Source organism: Talaromyces proteolyticus, assembly GCF_021365285.1.
Source record: "Talaromyces proteolyticus strain PMI_201 chromosome Unknown BGW36scaffold_9, whole genome shotgun sequence".
NCBI classification, from domain to species: domain Eukaryota; kingdom Fungi; phylum Ascomycota; class Eurotiomycetes; order Eurotiales; family Trichocomaceae; genus Talaromyces; species Talaromyces proteolyticus.
In genome coordinates, this window is record NW_025764285.1 from 261,104 (window position 1) to 281,289 (window position 20,186).

At 47.9% G+C, this 20,186-nt stretch overlaps 6 protein-coding genes across 6 annotated transcripts; 2 read left to right on the plus strand and 4 right to left on the minus strand.

Annotated features, from left to right (window-relative positions):
• Window positions 1–89: 89 nt before the first annotated feature.
• BGW36DRAFT_361457 (uncharacterized protein) lies at window positions 90–3,863 on the minus strand (the record flags this gene model as incomplete). Its single annotated transcript, XM_046214276.1, has 1 exon — window positions 90–3,863. The coding sequence occupies one exon, from the start codon at window positions 3,861–3,863 to the stop codon at window positions 90–92; it is 3,774 nt and encodes a 1,257-aa protein (XP_046069274.1).
• Window positions 3,864–5,629: 1,766 nt separating this feature from the next.
• Window positions 5,630–6,696, minus strand: BGW36DRAFT_207976 (eukaryotic translation initiation factor 3 subunit J). Its single transcript, XM_046209905.1, has 2 exons — window positions 6,669–6,696; window positions 5,630–6,599 (listed from the first exon to the last, which is right to left on the minus strand). Exon 2 carries the CDS (start codon window positions 6,470–6,472, stop codon window positions 5,729–5,731), a length of 744 nt encoding a protein of 247 aa, XP_046069275.1. The 5' UTR covers window positions 6,473–6,599; window positions 6,669–6,696; the 3' UTR covers window positions 5,630–5,728.
• A 346-nt stretch (window positions 6,697–7,042) lies between these two features.
• BGW36DRAFT_207878 (enolase/allergen Asp F 22) lies at window positions 7,043–9,177 on the minus strand. The gene is made up of 5 exons (XM_046209904.1): window positions 8,782–9,177; window positions 8,670–8,726; window positions 8,264–8,603; window positions 7,764–8,204; window positions 7,043–7,714 (listed from the first exon to the last, which is right to left on the minus strand). Exons 1-5 carry the CDS (start codon window positions 8,903–8,905, stop codon window positions 7,360–7,362), a joined length of 1,317 nt encoding a protein of 438 aa, XP_046069276.1. The 5' UTR covers window positions 8,906–9,177; the 3' UTR covers window positions 7,043–7,359.
• Window positions 9,178–9,795: 618 nt separating this feature from the next.
• On the plus strand, window positions 9,796–11,607 carry BGW36DRAFT_323690 (putative proteasome regulatory particle subunit Rpt4). The gene is made up of 4 exons (XM_046212694.1): window positions 9,796–10,268; window positions 10,333–10,719; window positions 10,775–11,231; window positions 11,285–11,607. Exons 1-4 carry the CDS (start codon window positions 10,052–10,054, stop codon window positions 11,403–11,405), a joined length of 1,182 nt encoding a protein of 393 aa, XP_046069277.1. The 5' UTR covers window positions 9,796–10,051; the 3' UTR covers window positions 11,406–11,607.
• Window positions 11,608–12,191: 584 nt separating this feature from the next.
• On the plus strand, window positions 12,192–14,384 carry BGW36DRAFT_361461 (glycoside hydrolase; the record flags this gene model as incomplete). The annotated part of the gene is made up of 3 exons (XM_046214277.1): window positions 12,192–12,681; window positions 12,738–13,382; window positions 13,432–14,384. 3 exons carry the CDS (start codon window positions 12,192–12,194, stop codon window positions 14,382–14,384), a joined length of 2,088 nt encoding a protein of 695 aa, XP_046069278.1.
• A 189-nt stretch (window positions 14,385–14,573) lies between these two features.
• On the minus strand, window positions 14,574–19,677 carry BGW36DRAFT_418366 (uncharacterized protein; the record flags this gene model as incomplete). Its single annotated transcript, XM_046219416.1, has 7 exons — window positions 19,346–19,677; window positions 19,101–19,293; window positions 17,197–19,040; window positions 16,991–17,172; window positions 16,324–16,969; window positions 15,793–15,919; window positions 14,574–15,682 (listed from the first exon to the last, which is right to left on the minus strand). The coding sequence occupies exons 2-7, from the start codon at window positions 19,180–19,182 to the stop codon at window positions 14,574–14,576; spliced, it is 3,990 nt and encodes a 1,329-aa protein (XP_046069279.1). The 5' UTR covers window positions 19,183–19,293; window positions 19,346–19,677.
• Between the last annotated feature and the right edge of the window lie 509 nt (window positions 19,678–20,186).

Sequence of the window (20,186 nt, forward strand, 5' to 3'; positions counted from 1 at the left end):
GCAGAAGGAGGGTTACTTGGCATGAATATTGCCAATTGGATACATACGACAAATGACTACGTCAAACAATGAAACCTCTGTTTGTAGGACTACCTATTGCCTTTAGTAACATTTCCGGAATCTTTTTTCGATAGCATCGACCAGAATCCAGGAGGCCAAACTGCCTCGCGTACTGTTCCAAGTGTCGACACGGTCCAACCGGTCCAACTGTTGGAAGCAGTCCTTCTTTCTCCAATATCCTTGACTGTAACCGCAGCAGCTTTCTTTGTCTCTATGGCCCGCTCTCCTCGCTCCGTGAAATGTGCGTTCGCACGCACCACTTGCGTTTTCTCTCTATTGGTAACCACTCCTATTCTGTCTAGGACCTGCTTCGCTTGTCGCAGTTGGCTCCCGTAATATTGAAGAGAGTATAATTGCTGCATAAGACCTTCAACTCCAGCTTGGTCCAACAACTTTTGACTATCGCCCTGTTCCATGTACTCTGTAAGTGTCTTCACTTCTTGTTCATACAGCTTTCGGAAGTCAGTAAGTCTCTCAAACTTATCTCTGCTACCCCCTTCAGAAATTTTCCCTTTCTCCTGTTCTATCTGAAGATCCAAGTAGTCCAAAGTTGCGTCGTTGACCGGCATGATGGCGTTCCTTTTAAGAAAGATACTAAATTGGGCGGCTGCATCACGGATCATCTTCAGTTCGAACTCGAGGTCTTTGATAAGTTTCGCCTTATTTGCGATTGCGGCTTCTTTCCTCTCGCGGTCGCTTGCGTTTCTCTTAAGAGCTTCCACAACCACCGGATTATCGATCTCTGTACTTCCGTCTTCGTACTCGTGTCTGATATGGAGATGAATTCTCCACGAATGGCTGCATAATCGGCAGGTACCATTTCCATTCATGGCCCAACAATTTTGTAAGCCAGAAACTCCCATCTTGTCGACCTGGATGTCCAAATAGCATGGGTCATGACATAAAGTCTTGTACACAGTTCCTAGCAGTGGCCTTCCATCCGTTCCTATTAGTCCAGTATTTGAGTGTTCTACGCAGTCAGCATGACCGCATACAGTTCGTGGCTTGTCAACAGCAACGGCAATGAGCGTGTTCACACAGATTCTCAACTTCTTCTCTAAATCTTTCTTTTTCAAATCATTATGCATGAGATCTTTGATGTGGTCCTCATTAACCATTATAGTGGACTTGATTTTTTCGGCAATGGCCGCCATTGGCTCGGTCATCTGGATAATTCTGTGTCTTGTTTCATACAAATTCACAGTACTAGTGACTTGGTGTGGTTGAATGCTCTTGAAGTGATCAAGGAGACGCTTCGATTCCTTCACTGAGTGCTCCCAACTCTTACGATTCTCCTCCAAATGGCCCAATGACTTTTCGTGTTGTTTCTGGGCAGCGAGGTAGCGAAAACTCTCGGAATCGAAACAGTACACATTCCGTGCTCGGAGACCAATGTCAATATGTCCATACCCGTTCAATTGTGTTTGCAAGGGATCGAATGTGTCACCGGGAGTGTAGCTAGTGCCTCTTGTGTTTGTGAATCCGAATGCTATGTTCGTTGCAGCATCGCGATGTAGGTGTGTTAAGAGTTCTTGGATACAGAAGCGCAGCATAATGCTCAGTCTCTGCTCATTCGGTTTAAGTAGAATAAGGATCCCGTGAAGCTTTTCATACCCTCGAATGACACTCAAGATATCCGCCATATTTTTCTTATCCTGAGCAGCTCCTCGTGTGTCGCCAATACCTGGCGTGTCGATAATCCTCACAAGGCATTCTCCAATTAGGACCCGATGTACTGTAGCATTCTGGGTTGCTGATTCACCAGTGGTGCCATCGACCTCTTCAATGCTGGCTTGCTGCGCAACTGGTCCATTCGTCGGCTGGTTCTTAATGCCGTAGCTCACTTTAATCTTTTCGAACTCGCCATCATCCCTTACGCTGTAAGTGTTGAATGCAAACGGTATCTTCCAGGAAAGCTCCTCCATATTCATAGCGTCGTCCAGTGATGGGAAAGAAAGATAGTTCACGAAAGAATTAATCCAGGTTGATTTTCCCACACCAGTGGGGCCAAGGATCAAAATATTCAACTCCTCGAATGGCTCTAGTCCCTTAAGAAGTCGAAGGAGATTGACGCTGTTATACGTATTGAATTCCAGGCCATGCTTGGTATTCGAGCATCGAAAGCTCCACCAAGTGTACTTACAACGCCCGCAATCGCAATACAGGTAGTCGTCGATGTGGCCATATTCAATCAATGCGCCACACCTGGTACAAAACCAGTCGTGGCTTGTGGCTGGACCACAGTAAACTTTTGGGCATGGAATCCTCATCATGACTCTTCGGACTGGTTTGGGACATCCATTATCAAGATACACTTCGTTATATTGAGCGAAACACTTGCCGGAAGAGAGTTTCCGTTCTTGGAGAACATCCGGAATGATTACTTCAGCGCTCCGTATGAGAACAATCTTCGGTACATCAAGCCTCTCTTCAACCGCATCATGATCCTTGAGAACGACGCGAATCCGGCACGCCGAGTCATTCAGAAGCTGATAGATAATTGCCAAGTTCTGCTTCCACAGTTCTGAATGCAATTTCGCAGTCTCGCTGAAATGAAAGACATATATATCAATGTCCGGGTTACTACCCAGCTCGAGGTCAAGAGACTCGCCATTGAATCCCACGTACTTAGCTCCTCGGTCTACTAAATCATTCAGGAATCGGATCTTTTCTTTGTAATTGCCGAAGATTATGTCCGCTAGCCGCTGTACTTTAGAGTTGCTCGAATAAAAATCTTTCAGCAAGTCCCATAGAGAACTTTTGTCCTCTGCACCTGTTCTTACCCCATGTAATGCCTTGGCATACAGTGCTTTTAGATGGGTCTCCAAGTGTCTGACTTCCGAAATCCTATTCCCGACACTTCGAATATGGTCCTGAGGAACATAGTCACGGTTCTTTCCAAGAAAAGTGCGGTAATCGTTTAACTCCTGACGAGCAGCCGTAATTTCGTCAAATAGCTGAACAAACTTTTCGAAGCATTCGGTCTCAAGGTTGTGGATTACAAGTGGTATCGAAAACCTGCGGTCAACTACACCAGCAAGCAAAGATATCGGCATCAACTTGTAGGTTAGAGGCTTTCCCTTTCCACTATTGGCATTCTCAATATAAACTGGGACCTTGGTGAGAAAACGGAACGCGCTTGCAAGATCAGTTGGAACGAGGCCATCACTCGGAAGGACGTCGCCAAAGACAGTGACCTCCAATGACCTATCCAAGCTCTGATCTCCATTGATCACCTCACCTTTGCCCTCACCAAATGTCTCCCAAAACTTGAGCTGGCTAGACAAGTTGCCGTTGACAGCTTTCGCATTGTCCTTTGCGGAAAGGGACTGCTTCGCCGTGACGACGCTCCGCGAGCCCCAAACAATCTCAAACACAATATGGGTAGCATAACCAGTTTCCAATGTAGACCAAGAAAGAGAGTTTTGAACTTCATTCGCCTGGAATTCCAGTCTTTCGCTGACAGTGGTGATATTGTGTAGCAAGGTCTGATAAGCAACCAAGTTGCTGTCTCTCTCCTCGGTCAGATATTTCCCCGATCCTTCAACCTTGACTAGACCGGCTAGAAAGCTTGCACCAAGCTGGGCTTTAACGTCCAAGCCACTAAACTTTTCTTTAAGAGTATCATTGCGGAGGTACCGAGTATCACTGTCGTGGATGTCAGTTTTGGTGATGGCCGAAGAAGGAGGCTGCGTCTGTAGCGCTGAGAGTGGGAGAAAGGAGTCAGTGCGAGCATCATACAACGTTCCCAGCGAAGCAGCTTCACCAAGCGCTGGGCGAACAAGGATTGGAGGTGTAGACATTGTGAATACAAGGTATTTAGGTTCTAAAAGAGTTTGGTAACTGTGAACACTTCTGCAATATTGCTATCCAGAGCCGCCGGAAAATTGTAATCTTGAAATATCAGTGAAAAGAGAGAGCAAGGCATGCCTTCATATAGCCAACAGCTTCTTCAGGCCGACAAGTCTGGCGCCCATGCAAACTCATAATTGCTTTGTCTCGCAGCCTCAGCCTATTTTTGGCGCATTTTCCCTACATCAACGAAAATTGTGATTTTCGGAACGATTTATCCTAACATAAATCTTCAATTTGATACTTGGGGCTGATGCATTGAAATCTCCTATTTATGTCCATAATTACGAGCTAGCAGAGGGGCCATGGGAAACCCTGTGCTGGCGTAAAGAATTGGATTGCAGTAGAGCTTGATGCTGTACTGGTGACGTAGTCCAATGATCCTACACCACCTGAAATAATTAGCCGCCCGTAGAAATCGGCATGGATATACCACTCGTCATGCAGTTATAACTGAATATGAAACACGGCGGTTAGGATATTTAGTATGTGTTCAGACTCCCTTGATTCATAAAAGTTTACACTCTTTCAGCATGTGTTTATTGCGGAACTTGAAGCTGGTGTAGCAAGCATTCTTTCTAGTCCCTACGGTCACACCAATGACGTGTTTCAGTGGAAACAATGGATACGGAATAACATCTACTTTTAAACGGGTTTACACTAATAGGTCGTAATCTTACCCTGGATAATACGCTCAGGGTTTCGAACCCTTGTTAGTTAGGAGACTGCTTAGAGGTAGTTGTCCTTGCTGATAAGAAGCCAAAGCCTTCTTGGGAGGTAGTGTTCACGTATTCATGTATACCCTCCATGGAACTCATCATCCCAAACTTCAATCGTAGAAGAGGAGTTGGGGATGAACTAAGTGAAAATCGTAATTCGAAACGCGTGCTTGGTTCTGATCCGTCTACCTCAAAGACAGGGAGATAAAAGGCATACAAAGCTTACGCGGAAGCTGTCCACCCTACGAGACGCGATGATTACTGCTGAGGCTAGTTCCTGTGGAGGTGATAGACGTCATGGTTGTTCTATAGAAGCTGTTAATATGGGAAAAGCGTGAAGGTACAAAATGAGTTTCGGAGATCGTAAAACGTACCACCTGGGCCAGTTTTTAAAAGAAAGACTAGTGAAAAAGGACTCCACAAATATATATTACGCGTGCTGGTCAGTAGGCGTCTAGAACCAGGTATTCAGCGCATCGATGATATTGCTAGAAGCGGCGTGCTCCAACTGCCAAGTTGGATACGGTAAAGTGATCCATGCCCAATCGGTGCCGTCGGTACCAGAATTGGAGGCTTAGGATGAGCTTTTTCGGTGCACCTAAAGGTAGATTATACGATGTATCGTGGAAAGAGAGCGTACAGAAGGAATTAACCTTGTAAGCGGTAGTAAAAAAAAGTCAAAAAATAAAAAGGCGGTAAATCTAATAAAAGTAAAGTTATTAAGTATATTGAAATTTAGATAGTAATGTTATATTAGTACTTATTATGTATCTGATTAATTTAATATAAAGTGATGATCTTAGCTTGGAGTGTAAAAGACATGTTCCACTTGGAATTTTGTCGCATTCTATAATGCATACCAGTAATACAGAGACAAAGAGACGAAACAAACAAAACATCTCAACGAATTTACATGCCTGTATAGAGATACAGAGCCAGAAAAGACAAATCTGCCGCAATATGCTAACTGTTGATGACCCAAGAAAAAAAAAGAAGAAGAAACGAAAACGAGCTAAGACAGTACACCAGAGATCATCTATGCAAAGTAATTCAGAAGGGGAACGGGCAGGGTTAACTTTTTTTGGAATAGAAGTCAACTACATGAAATCATCCTCCCCAAAGTCCTCCTCATAGGTATTGGTGTCAGCCTTGGCGAAATCTCGCTGTGCGTTCAACGACGTCTTGGTCTTGGCAGCCTTGCTCTTCTTAGCCCCCTTGTCCGCTACGCGCTCCTCGCGCATCTTCTCGTTACTGAACGCCGTCAGCGCACTGGCTACCTTCTTCACCTGATCACTGGGCAGATCCTTAACAAGCTGTTTGGCGAATTCCGGCGCCCACAGCCCATACTGGACTTTCTTCGAGTTGGCCGTCAACAGCGGGATGAGGACATTGGTCAAGGCAGCAAACTGGTCCTTGGTAGTCGGCTTGAAGAGAGGCATGGCCGACAGATCCACGGACTTGGTTGGGTCTGCAGCGTCCCCGACAACGACGGCTTTGGGTTTCCCTCTATTCCGGTTGAGATCGACGTCTCCGAATAGATCCTCAGCGTGCTTCAAGTCCGAGTCCTGTTCTGTTTTGCGTATGCGCGCGCGCCGCTCGGCCTCATCTTCGTCCTCGCTGCTGTCCGAGTCGGATTCCTCCGCCAGCCGTCGACGTTCAGACTGGTGTTCTTGTATGCGCTGACCCTTGCTCTTCTTCTTCGCGGCCGCTTCGGCTTCGGCCTTGGCCTTTGCGGCGGCCGCCACAGCGGCCTTTTCGCGCTCAACTTCCGAGTCTTCGGCGGCGTCCCATGAGTCGAGGATCTGTTTGTGGTCGATGGGATTAGTTTGAGTGATCACCATATCGCCAAAGTCGTAGGTGGGGGCGAATCGATCGTGTCTCTTACATCGTCATCTTCCTCGTCTTCGAATTTGCGACGGGGGGCAACTGGTGGAGGAGATGAGGGAGGAGTGCTGTCCTCTTCGTCTTCTTAATCAAAGGTATTCTGTCAGTATCTAGCCAAAATCGATGCTGGCTTTTATATCGATTTCGACTCACCCCACTTTGAAGGCGCCATGGTTGCTGTCCTTTATTATCAAATCCTGAGGCTCAACGGCGTCGTCTGTCTTATCGCGTGGTGTATGGGAAGAAATTTAATGACTTGGCCGGAAGAGGGGTGTAAGGCTGAGTTGCAAGACGCAGAAAAAGGTTTCCCTATGGATATTTGCAGAGCCCGGGGGAAATGTCGAGCAAGAAAAAGGGCCGGAAAAGCGAGGGCGAAATCTTAGGCGTGGGAAAGAAGAAAAACCGCAAGGGGAAGCCTATCACATTTCCCTCTCTCGCCCTGCAGTGGGCTGAAGGAAGCCTTAGGGAGGGGTTCGGATCACGTGAAATTTTTGGGCTCCAAAATCCCTTCCGTCCCTTGTTTGTTTCCAAATGAGGCAGCCAAGTTTTTCCGAATGGTTAGTGCAACGGTATTGAAGAATAGTTATCCAACTTGCGCTTTGGTATTTGGATTACAGGATATAGTCTCATACAAAAAAGAAAGGAAGGGACTACGTTTCATGACTCGCAACTTCTCAAAGCATTAAAAAATATTTTTGTTTAGCGGCTAAGTTTCTATTGTCAAGATTTCTGAATAATATATCACCGCAGATCATAGCTTCGTGGGCTAGTTTAACCCTTGGGAGACGTGTCATGTGTCTCCTCAACATATTATAATACCGCCCCTACTTTCTTGCATGTCCGCTTACAGGTTGAAAGAGGTGCGGAACTTTTCACCAGCATAGACAGCGCCGTCACCAAGCTCCTCCTCGATACGCAGGATCTGGTTAAGCTTGGCAAGACGCTCGGAACGAGCAGGAGCACCGGTCTTGATCTGCCCAGAGCGGAGACCAACGGCGATGTCGGCAATGGTGACGTCCTCGGTCTCACCAGAACGGTGGGAGACCATGACACCCCAGCCGGCGGCGTAGGAGTCCTTGGCGGCTTGGATGGACTCGGTCAAGGTACCGATCTGGTTGACCTTGAGCAGGAGGGCGTTGCAAGACTTGAGCTCAATGGCCTTCTTGATACGGAGAGGGTTTGTGACAGTCAAGTCATCACTGTGTTGCTGTTAGTGACTAGTATCGTGCGTAATAACATAAAACATACCCAACAATCTGGAAATCAGAGGTCTTGTAGAAGTAGCTCCAGGCCTCCCAGTCATCTTCAGCGAAGGGATCCTCAATGCTGACAATAGGGTACTTGCTAGCAAGAGCCTTATACAGGTCGGCAAGCTCTTCGTAGGTGATCCATTTAGTGGGGTCGCTGTCTGGATTCTTGAAGTCAAGGTCGTATTTCTTAACATCAGCCTTGTAGAATTCGCTGGAGGCAACGTCCATAGCAATCTTAATCTTGCCGGTGTAACCAGCCTGCTCAATGGCATCTGTGATCAAGTCGAGAGCCTCCTCGGCGGTCTGGATATCAGGAGCAACTCCTCCCTCATCACCAACATTGCCGGCAGATTGGCCATACTTCTTCTTGGCCAAAGCCTTAAGCTTCTGGTAGACCTCAGCTCCTTGGCGGAGACCCTCAGTGAAAGTGGGAGCGGTACTAGTTTGCAATTAGCACAGGTCAACTAAAGTGGCTGGTCTCCCAGAGCTTCTACTTACTCTGGAACAATCATGAACTCTTGGAAAGCGAGACGTCCACCGGCGTGGGAGCCACCGTTGAGGACATTTTGGAAAGGAACTGGGAGAACGTAGGGCTTCTTGGTTCCAGCGAGGTCAGAGACATGGGCGTACAGAGGGACACCCTTCTCGGCAGCACCAGCCTTGGCCACGGCCAAACTGACACCAAGGATGGCGTTAGCACCCAAGTTTGTCTTGTTTGTGGTTCCATCGAGCTTGATAAGGAACTCATCGACCTTGCTCTGGTCCTTCACATCGATGTTTTCCTTGATGATGGCAGGTCCAATAACTTTGTTGACGTTCTCAACGGCTTTCAAGACGCCTATGGTGAAGTACAAGATCAGCACACAAGCCTCACAACGATTTCCTGCACATTATCATCACTCACCCTTTCCACCCCACTTGGTCTTGTCTCCATCACGGAGTTCGCAAGCCTCGTGCTGGCCTAGACATACAAGTTAGAAAGACCGTCTCTAGACTCGACATCAAGTCAGACAAACCAGTAGAAGCTCCAGAGGGAACAATGGCGCGGTGCAAGCCAGTCTCGGTGACAACATCCACCTCAACGGTAGGGTTACCGCGAGAGTCGTAGACGGAACGAGCGTGGATCTTGGAGATAGGCATATTGGGTAACTGTTTTTAACGAATCTCGGGATTAGATTTCAGGTGGTTCGAATGAGCAGGAAAAGAGAAAGAAGAGATGGGTTGAGATGATAGAATTGGGCAAAAAAAGGTGTTGGCGAGCTGCTAAGGCGACGACGAGCTTCACCGACAGCCAAATTGAGAGAGGACACCCCCGTGCAAAATTGCACGCCACGCGGTGAGTCAATCGATTATGAATCCTCGACCCGATTTATCATGGTCTAGAGACGTAGAATTTCCGTTACAAGTAATTGAATGGCAAAGCGTTGCCTTCGGTGAGGTTTGGCTGCAAAGCGTGCTCGACGTGTTTGTGTTTGTGTTTGGTGGGATGGTGGGGCAAGCTCTTAACTAGGTAGATGGCCAAAAGAACATGTATACTTACTTGGATGGAGAGTGTATAGTCAATGTGTAGTAGATTCTGGTGGTCAATTTAGAACTAAAGGGTGGGAAGAGAATGGGCCGAGTTCTAGCTCGAGTATGCAAAGGAAGATAACGCTGCGACTGCAGTCTGTGGTTGGAGGGGTATTATGTCGTCTATATACATGCAGCAAGCTCGGCACATCATCATGCTCGACACCCAAGGTACCGCTCTTCGCCGAACGTTCCCTGGCCGACGACGAGGTCATTGTGGGGCGACATTGAGTATTCGGATGGCATCTCAACACATGGCTGGCTATTTCACTCCCTCAAGCCGTACAATAGAGCGCATGCAGCGAATTCTCCCGCCTTCGTCATCGGAGAGATGCGGGAGATCTGGGCAACCCGCCTTGTGCCTGTTTTTTCAGGCACCAAATTGTGTGCAAACAGCCACACCAAGACTTGGCGTGTTTGCGCAATTTGCATGCCAGTTCGCGTTGGCCCATGCGGGGGCCCTGGCCTATTATGTAATGGCGTCACGTGAGGCTCCTTCTAGCAATCGTCAGCCGGCCTTCAGCCTGGCTCCTACCGCCGAAGCAGCGGGAGCTTCCTGGAAGCTCATCAACATCGACAGACAGCTCGAGTCTCTGGCCACATCGTTTCTTTGCAGATAGTGTCTTCTTATCTCTTCTATCTCTGAATTATAATTACCTACATCCGACTAGCTAGCCAGATTCTTCCAGAGAACCAGTGCTTGGTTCGGCCGTCACAATGAACGGCGCTGTTGAACCCGCTAGGGACCAAGCCATCGAAGATTATAAAAAGACCCTGCTGGAGCTCCGAGAATGGGAGGCAAAGTTGAAGTCACTGCGCATGGACATCAAGGATTCCCAAAAAGAGTTCGATGTAACGGAGGAAAACATCAAGGCACTTCAAAGTGTTGGCCAGATCATCGGCGAAGTGCTTAAACAGCTCGATGAAGAGCGATGTGAGTATTCTTTTTCATTCCCAGTGCAAGCTCCCCGCAAATACTGATTGTTTCACGTGAATAGTCATCGTCAAAGCGTCGTCAGGCCCGCGATATGTCGTCGGTTGCCGCTCGAAAGTGGACAAGGCGAAGCTGAAGCAAGGCACACGTGTCGCTCTGGATATGACCACACTTACAATTATGCGAATGCTACCTCGTGAAGTTGATCCTCTCGTCTACAACATGTCCCTAGAAGATCCTGGTCAGGTCAGTTTTGCGGGTATCGGTGGTTTGAACGACCAAATCCGAGAGTTGCGTGAGGTCATCGAATTGCCGTTGAAGAACCCGGAGCTTTTCATGCGAGTGGGAATTAAGCCACCCAAGGGAGTGCTACTATACGGTCCTCCCGGAACAGGGAAAACACTGCTCGCACGAGCTGTAGCAAGCTCTCTTGAGACCAATTTCTTGAAAGGTATGCATAGCCACTACGAACATTGATGCCTGTATTACTAATACATTAACTATAGTGGTATCGTCTGCGATTGTCGACAAATATATCGGTGAATCTGCTAGGTTAATACGAGAGATGTTTGGATACGCGAAGGAGCACGAGCCTTGTATTATTTTCATGGATGAAATCGATGCCATTGGTGGTCGACGCTTTTCGGAAGGAACTTCAGCAGATCGAGAAATTCAACGAACATTGATGGAGCTGCTGAATCAGTTGGACGGTTTCGACTACCTTGGGAAAACGAAAATTATCATGGCCACCAATCGACCAGATACACTAGACCCGGCTCTTCTTCGGGCTGGTCGTTTGGACCGGAAGATTGAGATTCCCTTGCCCAATGAGGTTGGTCGTTTGGAAATTCTCAAAATCCACGCCAGTACTGTCGCGACTGAGGGAGAAATTGACTTTGAGAGCATTGTCAAAATGAGTGACGGCCTCAACGGAGCAGATCTCCGTAACGTTGTGACTGAAGCGTATGTCCTCACTCTTTTATCATTTTGTATGAAGCAGCTAACGTCCGCCATAGTGGCTTTGTCGCGATCAAGGATGAGCGTGACTCCATCAACCAAGATGATTTCAATAAGGCGGTGCGCAAGGTGGCTGAAGCAAAGAAACTCGAGGGCAAGCTGGAATACCAGAAGTTGTAATGTCTGATGGGGTTTCTCCATAGTATCTCGCTATTAACTCCAATGAAGACATGTAAATTACATAGACAGTAATTACACTCGTGAACTTCTGATCTATGTAGGCCAGATGACGTATCACCAACGATCGGGATATCGTTCCCCGGGAGTAATGTGGACCTTGCAGTTCCAAAATAGAAGAATTCAATCAAGTATGGTATGTTAATAGCTTTCAAACAAAACAGTAATAGCTATGAAAGATAAAAATAAACAGTGTCATGTTGTGATATAGGGCGGCCCAGGTCTGGACGCTGTCCAATCACAGCGATGATGGCAGCTAAATTGCTTAGTGGGTATGTTAAGCGTTAACGCTACGTAGCGGATTCCGGATCAGCATCCTAAATGGATCATTAAGAACAGCTTTCATGTTCAACTCTTATCTTACGGTGCAATTCTGAAATAAGGCACACACCTTCAATTCTCTCAGTGATCCTTCTTGTGGAATATAATACCCCACTTCCACTGCTTAGTGAAGTGAGTCGTGTGAGTATATCCCCGAGTCCTGTTGCAGCCACAGTGGAGCTGAAGCCCAATATCGATTTCGCCTGGAAGCTCAGAACACAAATAACATACGTACAGGGCATATTTCAAAGCTAACACCCTAGTAGGAATACAGTCACATTTACTCCGACTTACCGTATTGACCCCTCGATCGTTCTGCGCTGAGCCTGAGACCGACGAGTTAGCCAAACTAGCGCTCTGTCTCCCACGCCCAGGAGAACGAACTTCTCCTTATTCGGGGGCAAAGCCATGGGCGGTCCCGGGTTCGGACATTCATCCCAGAACATACATTCGCAGCAAAGCCTTGACTGGAGAGCATCCTCATCACGAAGCAGTGGCGGTCTCGGCGGCTATGGCTTCTCCCAATCCGAGAGCACTCATAGCAATGCTACGACTAGCAAAATAAATAGCTTTTTCGGCGGCAGAAGTCGCGACCTGCCAATCTACAAGGACAAGCCGTACTTCAAGCCACGTCGCACCGGGCCCGACAAGACGAGAAAGCGGATCATATATGGCATGTTTGCGCTGTTCGCGCTTACCATATTGTATGTCTTCTGGGGAGGCAGTGGGCCATCCAATATTAATGTCGCTGGAAATACTGGAGAGGAGCTGTGGAAATGGGTTCAGAGCCTTGATAAAGAGGCCAGCATATCGACAAAGGTCAATTGGGACGAAAGGAGAGAGCGAGTGAAGGATGTGTTCATGGTGAGCTGGGACTCGTATGAAAGCCATGGTTGGGGTGGGTGCAGATGACGCTTCTTATTTTTTTATGTTCGGATCTAACGGTATAAACAGGCTATGATGAATTTAAGCCCGTTTCCAAAACGGGAAGGAATATGGTAGAAGGTGGCATGGGGTGGACCATTGTTGATGCTGTTGATACTCTGATACTTATGAATCTCACATCCCGGGTCCAGCATGCCCGTCAGTGGATACACAATTCATTGCGATACGATCAGGATCACGACGTGAATACCTTTGAGACTACGATACGCATGCTTGGTGGTCTTTTATCCGCCCATTATCTTTCCACTAATTATCCCGACTTGGCTCCGATTGCGGATGATGATGCTGAGGCTCCGGGTGAAGACCTTTACATTGAGAAAGCAACAGACCTCGCAGAACGACTGATGGGTGCATTTGACTCGCCTTCTGGAGTGCCTTATGCAAGTATCAACCTTCATACATCTACTGGGATCCCATCACACGCAGATGGTGGCGCATCCTCGACTGCAGAGGCAACAACGGTCCAGCTAGAATTCAAGTACCTCGCTAAGCTGACCGGGGAAGCAGAATTTTGGCATACGGTGGAGCATGTAATGAAAGTCGTGGATGATCGACAAAAGGAGGATGGTTTATTGCCAATTTTCCTTTATGCAGATAGTGGTGAATTTCGTGGAGACAATATTCGACTAGGTAGCCGAGGTGACTCGTATTATGGTAAGTTTTGCAATTCGCTTCGTGGGTATACATGCTAATTGAATATTAGAATACCTTATCAAGCAATACTTGCAAACATCTAAAGGGGAGCCGATATATAAGGAGATGTGGGACGAAACCCTTGAAGGCATCAGCAAACACCTAATCACTTACACCGAACACGGACAAATGACTCTTATTGCGGAGAGGCCAGATGGTCTCCATAAACCCCTTCTTCCGAAAATGGACCATCTTGTGTGCTTCATGCCTGGCACCATTGCTCTTGGAGCAACTGAGGGTCTGCCTCTTTCAGTCGCTAAGGAATTACCAACCTGGTCCCGAAGACATGACGAGGAAATATTGCTCTCGAAAGAACTAGCAAAGACCTGCTGGGCTACATACTTGGCTACAGCCACGGGTCTGGCGCCCGAAATTACCTATTTCCATGTTTCCAATCCGCCCAAAATGTTCTCAGACGTATACCCAGACTCTACTCTCCTAGGCGGCAGCGGAAGTACGACGGCGAAGGGTTACAAACAACGTGACCTTGATCTTATCTCCGTGCCTCTTGCAGAAAAGTCTAAGTGGATATCCGATATCGACATTCACCCTCAAGACACCCATAACCTCCAACGACCAGAGACTATCGAGTCTCTATTCTACATGTACCGCATCACCGAAGACGAACAATACCGTGAATGGGGTTGGGAGATGTTCAAGTCATTCGTCAAGCATACCGCCGTGGTTGAAAAGACCGGACACGACGACGATGATAACAGTGGGTCCTCTCGAATCATCGGATTTACATCGCTCTCCAACGGCAATTCCGACCCGCCTGTAAAGCGTGACAATATGGAAAGTTTCTGGATGGCAGAGACGTTGAAGTACTTCTATCTCTTGTTTTCTGACCGCGACTTTATTCCATTGGAAGATGTCGTTTTTAATACGGAAGCTCATATCTTTCCTCGATTCAAAATGGCAGGGGATTTGAAAACCGGGTGGTCGAGAAAACCACGCTCATAGGGTTTGATATTGTTCTTCATCTGTATATATGTATTCTATATCTGCACAATCCTTACATTCACACTTGCTAGAAGACTTTTGCTATTTCTCATACGAAATATCGAGTCATGGACTCAGAATAAGACATATTTTTGCTGCTTGTAGTGTGCAGTATGCCGTGATTTTCTGCCCAAATCAAAGGGATAGAAATTACGAATTCCTCTCAATGGCAGCATCAATCAACTTCTTATACCCAGCTACTGCCGCCTCCAGATCTCCAACCTTTATAGCTTCATTGGCTCCATGGGCCACAAAAATACTCCCTGGTCCATACAAATACCGACGCACGCGACCAATCGGGCTTCCACCAGAGCCTTCATGGAGTTTCAGATACCAGACATCAGTCGCGTAGTTCACGGTAGTCACATTGAACCCTTCGACGTCCGCATCAATATCAATCGGTGCATGGCCGACACCATTATTCCCCCATTCGATAGTAACATTCTCATCACCATGCGTAGCATCCCGCACCGCATTCGTCAGAATCTCCTTTGCCTTTTCCACGTCATGATACGCAAGACGAATATTAACACTAGCTTCTGCATGCACCGGCACCACATTCCCAGCAATCCCCGCCTCAAGACGCCCTATGTTGATAGTCGATTTTCCAAACTTCTCACTCCCCGGAAGCCCACCTTCGTCGACGGGGATATCGCCGAGGGTATCCAGCTTCAGCAACGCCGGCAGCAATGCCGACACCGCGCTACGCCCTAGCCATGGATAGCCCGAATGCGCCGCCTTGCCTTTCGCAGACAGCGTGAAGAAGAGCGACCCCTTGTGGCCCGAGACCAGGGCGAGCTCGGTGGGTTCGCCGAATATGACGGTGTGGAAAGTCGGCGGCGAGGTGTTCAGCGCCGACTGCGAGAACCACTGCATCCCCACCCCGTTGACTTCCTCGCCGACAACGAAGAGCAGACCGATTGAGGCGTCCGGATGAGTCTGCAGATACTCTAGTACAGCGAAGACCTGCGCTGCCACGCTCCCCTTCGCGTCCACCGAGCCACGGCCCGCGATCACAATCTCCTCGCGCCAGCTCGGTGAGGAGCGAGGGGTGGTAGAAGGTGCGTGCAGGCTGTACGGGATGTAGGGCGGGACAGTATCGATATGACTCGACAAAAGAACCCTAGGTGGTGTAGGGCTCGAGTTTGGGTATGCATAGATATTAAACCGGCCCTTTTCAGCCTCTGGCTCAATGATTTGCTTCTCGACTGTAAAGTCGCGGGCTTGCAGGTACTGGATGATGAAATCGCCGACTTCGGCTTCATTTTCAGTGATAGATTCGATTTCGACGATGGAGCGGTGGAAGGAGAGGAGGGGGATGTGTCGATGATGTGTTTTAGTTCATGGTTGCTTTGGGAAGCTGGGATACTATGTTCATTGTTCTCCCTGCTGTCGCTGGTTTTGAATAATGGTTGTTGATGTTGATGTTGCTGTTGTTGGGCTAGCACGCTAGTGGAAGCTCCAGTGAAGAGCAAGGCGCTCAGGAGTGTTGTAGACTTCATTTCACTGGCATGCAAACGAGTGAAATAATTACGGGACTTTCCTTTCTACGTCCAGCGTGCCTGCAGGTGACGAGGGTCCTGCAATTGTTCGGGATGGAGAGTATTGCAGTAATCAGATGTCTAGATTGAGATTATCAATATGGTAAGTCACATGACCCCACTATATTCCAATCATTTTGGAAATATTTCTAAGTAGCTCTACTTGTGAAATAATATTTGTTTGGATACAAATGTATAAATATTTTCCATGTTTTTGAATTTTCTTGGGCTAGTATCTAAGATTAGTGACATAGTACATTCGTGGAATCCATCCACTGGTATGATCGGTCCCAGACCAATGTAGCCTCAAAATTAATTAATCTTCTCTCGTCACGAAAGTAGCCTATGCACTCTCATACTGTTACGTTGAATGTACAACAATCAGCAATAAGCCTCTCCAGGTCAGCAAGTTTATAGGGTTTCGTCATATAGCCTTGTATGCCCACAGACGAGGCTTTATTCAAAGCTTCATCCGTGGCATCCGCACTGACAGCCAAAACCTTTGGCGAAATATCGCCGGCCGACGGTGAGTACTGTTCGCTATCTTGATCCCAAGACGAGCGTCTGCTTTCAGCCGGACTATCATCACGTTGGACGTGCGGACTGAGACGATTGCAGTGTTCATTCACCATTTCAAAGATCTTCGATGTAGCTTCATAGCCATCCATTTCAGGCATCCAAAGATCCATCAAGACGACGTCTATCGGTTTTGTTCTTTTCTTGCCGTTTACGGTATCTGGAGAAAGTGGATTGCTCATGCCACTGTCGCTGCTGGGCAGCGAAGGTGAAGAGACAGGCGATGGAAGAGGGTACGATGACAAAAGTATTTCTTGCATGATGCGTACGGCTTCTCGCCCATCATAAGCTTCGTATACGTCACGATATCCTAATTTTCGTAACATGTTGACCAGGATCTTCCGGTTAATTTGGTTGTCCTCTGCAACGAGGAATGTGAGAGGTTGCGCCTGCGCGAGGCCGGAGCTCTGGAGATTAACCGGCGGTTGGCTTGTAGGACGCGAGAGTGACAGGGAGCGAATTGGTGTTTGTTTTGAGTCAGAATTCACCAGAGCTGTCGGTAGAGAATGGGGAATTGCTGGTTTGATCGAGCTTGCCGGAAGAGTCACTTCAATCTGGCGCGGCTCGTTCAATACCCCGGCTTCATCTGCTGAAGAGCGAGGGGGAGAATTATATTCAGGTGGTTGATCCGTCTGCGGAGGAGTGGTTAGGGGTACCAGCGACTCGTTGTGAGGAGTACCTGGTCGACTCAATGATCCGCTCGGATTCACAGGGATGCGAATCTCGAACTCAGACCCTCGTTCAGGGCCGGATGTCGAAGAATCAACACATAGTAAGTCGCCACCCATCTTCCTAGATAAGCCCTTAGCAACTAATAACCCAAGCCCTAGTCCATCTCTTGTTCGTGTAGTAGAATCATCTTCCCGTGAGAAGGGTTTGAATAGACTGGGGAAGAATTCTTCTGGAATGCCTGTTCCAGTATCGCGGATGTTGATGCGGATATGTTGGGGAGATTTGTTGCTTAATGTGGCTGACACGCGAATCTTGCCACGTTCAGTGAATTTGACAGCGTTCAAAAAGACACAGGATATCAATTTTGCTAGGTCACGTTCATCAACAAAGACTGTTTCAGGCACACTAGCGTCTACAGACCAGTCGATGCTCTTAACGCACGTTTCTCCGTTTGGTGCGAGGGCATGAACATCGATGTGTTCGCCTAATAATGTCTTCTCACTGATGGTCGATTCAGGCCGCTTGCCTATATGTAAGGATTCATTTATCACCAAATGCAGAAGCTCGCGTATCTTTGTATGGCGTACCGCAGTTGATGGTACGCCTTCGAGGAGCATGTGCGGAAGCATTCGACGTGCCGTCATCGACGGTCTTTGAGAGACCGCATTGACTACAACCTCTTCAATACGACCTTTCGTTGGAGAATAGACGATTTTATCACTTTCTTGGATAGCATATTTGACCTCGCTACGGGGAGAGAGGTCTCCTTGCGAGCCGTTTCGTCGTGAAGAACGTTTGGCTGCCCGCCCCTGGCTTGTCCAATCGACGGAGAAGCTTCGACGACGTTTGTAGGGGTTTTCTGGCAGGCCATCCTCTTTGAAAGGTAAACAATCAGTAGAGGCGACACTCGCTGGTGGTAAAATATCACCCATAATGCTAGCATACACTTCCATGTGGGGAGTTTCCGGAACCTCCATGTTGAGATCGTAGGCATGTACCACGTTGTCTGCAGCCTCAACAGCGCGCCGGGCGCTGTCTTGAACCAGCTCAATGCTCTCCTTTAAGTCCTGCAAAAGGCTAGAAGATTTACTCCTCATCGCCTTGCGGCCAATTGCTTCTTCTACATTCGCATACATAACGTCGAGCATACCCACCACTCCCTGCATGGGTGTACGTAGCTCGTGAGATAGACTTGGTGCAAAAGGCTTCAGAGGATGTGCGAATACGGGCGACGACGGAGCGGTCGCCACTTGAGGTTTTGTGTATGTCGGCGTAGGTAATGAGATTTCGGATAGTGAATTGTCCACTTTACTAGACAAAGTGTTTTCGTCCAGAACACGCTGAGCGAGTATGTCCTCTAGTGAGTGCAGAAGCAACTCTATATATGGCCACGACATAGTCTTTTCGCAAAGGCCTTCGCTTGACCATACCATTCCAAAATGGCCGATATTGTGATCACCGGACCATAATGGGGTGGCCATGTAAGCTTCCGCAGTGAACGGTAGGTCGTTGGAAACTGCATAAGACTGTAGATTGCTAGGCACAAGATATACTTTGCCATGTTTCATCTGTTCACATGGCGTGCCGGTAGTGCGGTATGTATGGTCTCGGAGCCATCCCCTCTTTCCGTTCCGATCGTCGTAGTAACAGGCCATGGTTAAATCGCCCTCGCTGTCGTCGCCTTCTTTATATACTTTTCTAACGACGAAAGCACACTGGGCGTGGCCGAGCAAGGCGAGCTCTTCCAATAACTTCTCCCAGGTTATCTCTGTATCAGTCGCTCGCAATGCTCGTTTGAGAGCGACTAATCGTTCTGCGGCGGTATCTTCTTGATTGTTTTTAACATTGTCGTTGTTTGATAAAGCCACGGCTGTAATCCCGTCATGACCAGGTTCGCCAGGCTCCCGGCTAGCTACCCAGAACGAGATCCTCGACGGTTCGCTTCCGTTTGTGTCTATTTGAGTGGTCATGGTTCAGTTATCTACAAGACTAATTGGCGTCTAGGCGTGATGAGGCACAAGGAGTCTTTGAGAGACCATCAGATTTGCGGTAGTCGATACTCGGAAATGGCAGTGTTGAGACTGTACACAATTAGAGCATATTCATTACCAACAACGTGAGGCTTGAACTCACGAGTATTTGGGATGACACCATTGAGCAGTGCACTTACAGAAAGGCGTGTCGCAATCGCGGCGACCGCACCTCGAAAATCGGCAATAAGAACGTCGGGTTGGAGAGAGCGACCGGCGGCGACGAGAGACGACGAACCGGTCACGCTTTCGACATGCTCTCTCTGGTCGAGTATAGCGGGAGAGCAGAAGCACTCGGATCCAAAGAGCAGAGTAACGACCTGCTGAAGGACTGTGTTTATGGGGTGTCTGCACAGGGTCGCAGAGATGGCGAGAGAGAGAGGAAGAAAGAGGATTAGTTGGTCATTCGATCTGCTGAACCGTGCTGCGAGAAGGCGCCGAGAACAGTGTCCCCTCCTTCCCTATGTTGGATTCCAGACCAGGCAAAACCGCCCCGTCTAGAAGGCCCAGACCAGCCAGTGGGTTCGCATTATTTATTATGGGGACGGACCACAGTACTATTACTTGTGTAGTCCTATTTTAGTCACGAGAATTATTTAATACGGCTATGAGTGTTCATACGACATCACATATCGAATACGACCAAATTTATATCTTGAATATTCTGTCCAGACCGCAGTATGATATTGTTATTGTATAATATAAAATATAATACAGGTCTGAATACGAACACGATTGGCAGACCTATATCCAGCGTTGGCCAATGACAGGCCGCTGTTGGCCTGCCTATGGGCCAGGTCAAGTCTCGACCCGGTCTGGACCAACCGACTTCGTATCGCGGTTACACGTCGTCCAAATACAATAAACATGTTGTATATCCTGTTTTATGGTAGAAGTATATACCAGAAGCAAGGTAAACGAGAAGAACGCGTTCTGGAAGGCGA